General features: G+C 50.0%; 1 protein-coding gene across 1 annotated transcript in view; it reads left to right on the top strand.

Moving 5' to 3' along the window:
- Nucleotides 1–2246: 2246 nt before the first annotated feature.
- MRPL4 (mitochondrial ribosomal protein L4) overlaps nucleotides 2247–7935 on the top strand; it is a 29064-nt gene continuing 23375 nt past the window's right edge. The window contains exons 1-2 of the mRNA XM_068274397.1: nucleotides 2247–2421; nucleotides 7398–7479. Coding sequence (XP_068130498.1) covers nucleotides 2371–2421; nucleotides 7398–7479 — 133 coding nt within the window. The 5' untranslated portion in view covers nucleotides 2247–2370. The remainder of the gene's footprint in view (nucleotides 2422–7397; nucleotides 7480–7935) is intronic.

Raw genomic sequence — 7935 nt, 5'->3', positions numbered from 1 at the left:
GCCCAGGCCTGGTGTAGCCACTCTGCCACAGTGCAGAGTACAGGCTCAGGCTGCATGTTTGACAATGCTCCTGGACCTCCAATAACCACTGCTCTCTGTCCCACCTGCCAATCAGCACGCATTACATCTGTATATTCTCTGCTGATTCGCCAGGGTTTTCTGAAGTTCAGCACATCAGTAAAGTGGAGTGTACTGTGGTTGGGTGATGCATTGCAGCCAGGGCCGGGTTTACCATAAGGCACTGTAGGCCCTGAGCGCCTCCCTCCCTTCTTCCCTATGCAGAGTCCTGATAAGAGTGTAAATGAGAGGTTTCTCACCCAGCTCATTCCACTGATGACATCTCCCTTCAGTCAGGGGAACCTCTAGCTACTTAATACTGAGGTTCCTCTAGCCACCTAATACTAAGAAGCACCTCTAGCTACTTAATATTGAGGGTACCTCTGGCTACCTAATACCAAGGGGCACCTGTAGCTACCTATGACGGGCAAGGGAAGTAAGGGAGAAGTGACAGCTGGGCCAGTCAGCACACTTGCAGGTGGAGTTTGTAGGGTCATGGAGGGTGAAGTTAAGGGTACCAGGACTTCTGTGCCTATAGACTCCTGTGAGGTAAATCCAGGCCTGGTTGCAGCGCTGGTGCAGAGCAATATGCCAGTTGCATCTCTGAAGAAGTGGAGCAAGCAATAGGAATCTGCACCACCTTGAACAAATTAAAGTGGACCCAAATTAAAAATACAAGATTTCAGAAATAAAATCTATTTTCTAAATGATAATAATAAATAGCAGCCTTTCTTTTTTCAGCTGCATGATGACAAATATAAAATATTTTACATTTATTGGAGGAACCCATCCCTTCCTTTCATATTGCCGGGAGAGAATCCGGCAAACTGGTGGAGTAGATGGTGTCCGGCAATGGAGGAATTGCTAATGGCTGCCACCTGTATAATCCTAGTAATGAAAAGAGAAGGGTGAAAAGCATGCACTGAAATGCTCATAGGTTTGAAGGAGTGTTTATTTATCTTTGTATGTGTCAGAGTGGTGCAACTAAACCTTTTTCATTAAAAAAATGTTTGGTTTGGGTCCGCTTTAAGTTTATTATAAAACATTACATAAAAAAAGAACTGTAGGAAACAGTAATTTTTTATGTAATCATAGCTCCCAACTGTCCCTCTTTCAGAGGGACAGTCCCTCATTGGGAGCCCTGTCCCACTGTCTCTCTTACTTCCTCATTTGTCCCTCTTTCTATGTGAATATATGTATTTTTCTACTGAAAAATGTGTTTCATTGACTGTGAACTTGATTCCCATCCTTTAAATTGATATATTTCTAATTTTAAAATGTTAATATGAAGGAAAATGAACCAGGATAGAAAGGAACAGTGTCGTTTGAATTATAAATCAACAAATTTTTCTTATGAAATCTTTATGGTATACGTGACTAGGTGCGTGGCGGGGGCATAATCAAGGATGTGGCAGGGGCATGGCTAAAGTGTCCCTCTTTCTCGTCTCAAAAAGTTGGGAGGTATGTGTAATGTTTCATAAAAAACTTAAAGGAAACCTGAACTATTAAAAAAAACTTACCTGGGGCTTCTGCCAGACCCATGCAGTCGCCTTGCGCCCCTGCCGTCCTCCGGTCCCCCGCCGCGGCTCACTTTCACTGTTGCAGTCACCTTCAGCTACATCTGAGTGGTCCTGGCCGTGCGCGTCCTGAGCAGGAGCGAGCAGTGAAGTCAGTAGTGAAGAAACAGAGCCATGGCGGGGGACCAGAGGATCATTTGCTAACGTTGTGGGCACAAGGTGGCTGCAGGCGGCAGGCAGAAGCCCCAGGTAAGTGAAACTTTTAGTTTTTTCTTTCTTCAGTTCTGCTTTAAGTTACATGCGTGCAATGACGTTATCACAGGCACCACATTAGGGAAACAGGCTTGCGTCAATTTTGGCAAATAAACAGCAAAGGTTATTACCACTACCACTATGACCACTACCATTGAAAGGGAAAGAAGAACAGGGAAAAGAGGGACAATTATAAGGAGCGGGGAAGCTAGAGGCTTGCATTATTTGACAGTAACGGCATCCTCTGCATAAACACATATATTGAGCTCACAGTTAAATGCAATAGGCAGTGTACAATTACTGCGGCTTTAAACAATTCAGATCTTTCTTCCCTTATATTTCAATTGACTACTAGCGCCGCCTTAAGAAGAATAGATACTGCGCAAGCGCACAGCAACTGGCGGACGTTTCAGTGTGGGCAGAAGACGAGTCTGGCACGACTGGCTTCATCGCGTAGTATGTGCGCCGGAAGTATGGCGGTACAAGCATTGCAGTGACCTTCCTGTCTAGTGTCTACATGTGAAGAGAGGGAGCAGAGCGGAGAATGATGCTGAGAGGTCTCTTGCTGGCATGTAGCAGGGGGGCCGGGGTCAGGGTGAGTGAATGTACTGCAGAAAGGAAGGTTATATGACTGGCTGTAATGAGCATGGCCCGTATGTGGCATTACTGTACAAGAAAGAAGTTTTCAATCAGGATGCTATTTTTTGGCTAACTTAGAAGAAAAAAAAGAAAACATCTCTTCTAAGTTAGCCAATAAATGGTATCATCCTGATTCAAAACTTCTTGCATTTACTGATGGCTAATACGGTACATACTCCACCACTACTACTGTACAAGAAACAAATAGACATGGATCTAAAATACTCCTTTGTAAGATTTTATGATGAGAAGGGATGGAAATCAGTGGGGACTGAAATACTTTGCAAAGGGCTGGTCAGATATTAGAAAGCACACAGTTCACCAGACAGCATGCTTTCTTAAGCTGTATTAATTCTTAATCAAGCTGTTACTTTATTAACTACTAGTGACCTTAGCCGTTTAAAAAACGGGCTAGGTCTTTCACCACTGCGCATGTGCCCACCGCACGCATGTCATGCATGCATGCCCGCCCCTTTCTGGCCCTGTCCTCCCTCAGCGTCTCTCGTCCCTCCCTGCACATGCGCAGCAGTGCAAAACATGGGACACACACACAAAGTGCAGGGTCGCAGAGACACTTCAACATTATTATATAGGACTAGCTGGTGTCATGCACCAAAGTGCAAAATTTGGGCTATTGCTATTGGCAGAAACTTGGGTACTGCATTGGGAGCCAGAACAAATTGTGGCACTGGGTGCCCAAATTTCACAGTATGGGGGGGACATACAGTTAAAGCGCATCCGAGATGAAAAACTATAACAATTAACTTGTCTATATATCTTATCTAAAGTTTAGATAGTTTACACAGCAAATCTAGCTGCAAACATCTTCAATAGAATATTATTATTTCTTCCTGTGATACGACAGCAGCCATGTTGTTTGTAAACATTGCACACAGGCAAGCTTATCTGCATCTTCAGCACTCAGCCTGTGAAAAAACCTAATCCTCCCTCCCCTCCCTCCCAGGGCCGGGCCGAGGCATAGGCTGGAGAGGCTCCAGCCTCAGGGCGCAGTGTAGGAGGGGGCGCAGAATTCATTCAGCTGTCATTCCTAATTGTGTTTAAAGCAGAAATAAATAAGAAAAGGGGATACATGGCAGTGACTGCAAGCCAGATAACTAGATATTTAGGTGTTGGGAAGGTTGTGGGCCCTGTGGCTCCTCTTAGTCCAATAGCAATCAGTGTGTGACGGCTGGGGTGGGAGGGATGGAGGGGCGCACTTTGGTGTCTCAGCCTTGGGTGCTGGTGGACCTTGTCCCAGCTCTGCTCCCTCCCCTCCCTTCCTCTCCTCCCTCCCCTCCCTTCCTCTCCTCCCTCCCCTCCCTTCCTCTCCTCCCTCCCTCCCTCCCTTCCTCTCCTCCCTCCCTCCCCTCCCTTCCTCTCCTCCCTCCCCTCCCTTCCTCTCCTCCCTCCCCTCCCTTCCTCTCCTCCCTCCCCTCCCTTCCTCTCCTCCCTCCCTCCCTTCCTCTCCTCCCTCCCTCCCCTCCCTTCCTCTCCTCCCCTCCCTTCCTCTCCTCCCCTCCCTTCCTCTCCTCCCCTCCCTTCCTCCCCTCCCTTCCTCTCCTCCCCTCCCTTCCTCCCTTCCTCTCCTCCCCTCCCTTCCTCTCCTCCCCTCCCTCTCCCTTCCTCCCCTCCCCTCCCTTCCTCTCCTCCCCTTCCTTCCTCTCCTCCCCTCCCTTCCTCTCCTCCCTTCCTCCCCTCCCTTCCTCCCTCCCTTCCTCCCTCCCTTCCCTCCTCCCCTCCCTTCCTCCCCTCCCCTTCCTCCCCTCCCTCCCCTCCCTTCCTCCTTCCCTTCCTCCCCTCCCTCCCTCCCTCCTTCCTTCCTCCTTCCTCCCTCCCTCCTCTCCCTCCTCTCCTTCCCTCCTCTCCTTCCCTCCTCTCCTTCCCTCCTCTCCTTCCCTCCTCTCCTTCCCTCCCTCCCTTCCTCTCCTCCCCTCCCTTCCTCTCCTCCCCTCCCTTCCTCTCCTCCCCTCCCTTCCTCTCCTCCCTTCCTCCCCTTCCTCCCCTCCCTCCCTCCCTTCCTCCCCTCCCTCCCTTCCTCCCCTCCCTCCCTCCCTTCCTCCCCTCCCTTCCTCCCCTCCCTTCCTCCCTCCCCTCCCTCCCTTCCTCCCCTCCCTTCCTCCCTCCCTTCCTCCCCTCCCTTCCTCCCCTCCCTTCCTCCCCTCCCTTCCTCCCCTCCCTCCCTCCTTCCCTTCCTCCCCTCCCTCCTCCCTCCCTCCCTCCTTCCTTCCTCCTCTCCTTCCCTCCCTCCCTCCTCTCCTTCCCTCCTCTCCTTCCCTCCCTCCCTCCTCTCCTTCCCTCCCTCCCTCCTCTCCTTCCCTCCCTCCCTCCCTCCTCTCCTTCCCTCCCTCCTCTCCTTCCCTCCCTCCCTCCTCTCCTTCCCTCCCTCCCTCCCTCCCTCCTCTCCTTCCCTCCCTCCCTCCCTCCCTCCTCTCCTTCCCTCCCTCCCTCCTCTCCTTCCCTCCCTCCTCCCCTCCCTCCCTCCTCTCCTTCCCTCCCTCCTCTCCTTCCCTCCCTCCTCTCCTTCCCTCCTCTCCTTCCCTCCCTCCCTCCTCTCCTTCCCTCCTCTCCCTCCCTCCCTCCCTCCTCTCCTTCCCTCCCTCCCTCCCTCCCTCCTCTCCTTCCCTCCCTCCTCTCCCTCCCTCCCTCCTCTCCCTCCCTCCCTCCCTCCTCTCCTTCCCTCCCTCCTCTCCTTCCCTCCCTCCTCTCCTTCCCTCCCTCCCTCCCTCCTCTCCTTCCCTCCCTCCCTCCCCTCCTCTCCTTCCCTCCCTCCCTCCCTCCTCTCCTTCCCTCCCTCCCTCCCTCCTCTCCTTCCCTCCCTCCCTCCCTCCCCTCCTTCCCCTCCTTCCCTCCCTCCCTCCTCTCCTTCCCCTCCCTCCTCTCCTTCCCTCCTTCCCTCCCTCCTCTCCTTCCCTCCCTCCTCTCCTTCCCTCCCTCCTCTCCTTCCCTCCCTCCCCTGCTTCCCTCCCTCCCTCCCTCCCTCCTCTCCTTCCCTCCATTCCCTCCTCTCCTTCCCTCCCTTCTCCTCCCTCCCCTCCCTTCTCCTCCCTCCCCTCCCTTCTCCTCCCTCCCCTCATCCTCCCTCCCTCCATCCTCCTCCCCTCTGCCTCTGAAATCTCTGGCTAGTAATACCTCCTCCTGCCCAGACTGAGCTCCCATGAGCCCTTGCTACTGTCTGAAAATGCCATGGCTCTCTGGAGAAGCTGTGGGCGAAGCTTGTTTAGTTTATAGGGAATTAGAGTATTAAAACAAAAACAGAAAAGTATTTGGCTTGAGGAATGCCCTATAAACAATAGGAAAGGAACACAATTATGCAATGACTAAAAGTTCATCTCGTATCCACTGTAAAGTGAACCAGAGACGAAGCACCCGCATGTATTTTACCATATATATCAGTGGGAACATTAGAGAAAACGCCTACCCTGCTCTCTATTTCATTTGTTTGCTGCTCAGCCTGCTTCTTAGCAGCCCTGATAAAATCCCAGACTGAGCATTCAGTCTGGCTTTGCTCAGGAATCTTTATAGCTGAGTCTGTCTTCTCTGATGTATTTTCAAGCCCGCTCCCTTTTGGCTCTGCTATAATGACTCAGCTTTAATGATTCCTGAGCAAAGCCAGACTGAATGCTCAGTCAGGGATTTTATCAGGGCTGATTAGAAGCAGGCTGAGCAGTGAAGAATGAAACAGAGAGCAGGGTAGGTGTTTTCTTTAATGTTCCCACTGATATATATGGTAAAATACATGAGGGTGCTTCGTCTCTGGTTCACTTTAAGGTTAAGTGTGGGGAGAGATGGTTAAAGTCAGGTATTGGGGGGGGGGGGGGGGGGTTAAGGGATTTCCGAGACGAGTAACTAAATTTAGCGTTACTTACCTGGGTCTTCTTCCAGCCCCTAGAACTCATTTGTGTCCCTCGCCGCAGCTCCGGCCTTCTAGGTCCCGCTGGCAGCCTCTGAAGTATCAGCGACCCCCGATGGGTTGGCGTCTTCTGCGCATGTGTAGTCCAATATCGGCATAACCACCACTGCCGTTTTCTGCTCCAGCACAAATATGTAAACTGTGTAAGTGAGAACTTCCTATTGATAGATCCAGCTCCCGTAGGGAACAGCAGGGTGTTCTATGATTGGGATGCAATCCCTTGTATTGTACTACATACCATTGCTTGATTAGGAAACTGGAGGCTGTTGGGATGTGTAGATTATTCCAAATCACCCCATGTAACGTGTCAGTCACTATTGTAAAGTATCTAAGAAGAGTACTGGATAACTTCGTGGTTGCATATGAGTGCAGTTATCTTTTAAAGCTTTTAACTTTTAACTTAAAAAAAGGGAGGGAGCTTAAAGGGAGCTTTTAACTTAAAAAAAAAAAAATTACCCACGTGGAGGAACGCTTCTGGATGATCCTGAGGCATCCATGTTGGAGGCCATCGCCATTGTGCAGGATCCCTCTAAACATGTCCGACGAGGGCTTGTCTGATGTGTTTTTGGGGCTGCACCCTCCTCTGTGAACGATCGAGGCTGTACTCTGCATGCGCGAATACAGCTTCTCTTGTACATGGAGGAGAGTGCAGCTGCATGCTAGAGGAAGGTCCAGCCATTGGGAATTGGGTCGCAGAGGACAAAGGAAGCAACTGTGTTTGTTTTTTGATGTTACATGTTTGCTTGAAGTCATGAAACAAACAAACAAACAAAAAACTATTCAAAAATGAGCTGCAGCTTATGGCAACAGTGGGAATAAGGGTTATTACATTTTAGGAGATATGCGCTGCTGAGAAAGACATTGCCCCTCCTTCTGGTGTATATGTGCTTTATGAGACCCTCCTCCACTCATGGAAAAATGACGTTTAATAGCTTTTTTAAAACCGTCTGTTTTACTGTGTTGGGAAACTTTATTTCCAGTTTGCTGCCTGTATTTTCAGAATTTGCTTTTGTTTCCCACAGCTCCTCTCTTCCTTTTCATCAGAGCCACTGATTCCTCCCAACCTCATTCTACCTCCAGGATTAAAAGACGGACCCACCAAAAGTATGTGAAACTGATAAGTTTAGTGTTCCCTCAGCATGTTTTTTTTTTTTTTAAATGTTTCTTGTTCGCATTGCACACTACTGTCAACCCCACACTGTAGCACCTCCCACGTATCCTCCTCTCTCCATAGAACAGAACACTGTGCTCAGCAGGGAGCTAAGCAGCTTGCCTGTACAGCAGTCATTCATAGCTGTTACATGAAGTTACCAGAATTGTTTGTTTTAGGTAACAGTGATCCTAGCTATGTATGTATGTGTCAAAAGTCTAGCACATTGATGGCTAATCTTGGCACTCCAGCTGTGACAAAACTACAAATCCCATCATGCTTCTGCCTCCCGAGTTATGCTTATAGCTGTCAGAGTATTGCAATGCCTCATGGGACTTGTAGTTTCACCACAGCTGGGGTGCCAAGCTTAGACTAGCAGGTCTAGGCATGTACCATCTAGGCTTCTCTAA

This window comes from Hyperolius riggenbachi, chromosome 3 (assembly GCF_040937935.1).
Source record: "Hyperolius riggenbachi isolate aHypRig1 chromosome 3, aHypRig1.pri, whole genome shotgun sequence".
Classification (NCBI taxonomy): domain Eukaryota; kingdom Metazoa; phylum Chordata; class Amphibia; order Anura; family Hyperoliidae; genus Hyperolius; species Hyperolius riggenbachi.
This window is presented reverse-complemented; position numbering and strand designations above follow the sequence as displayed.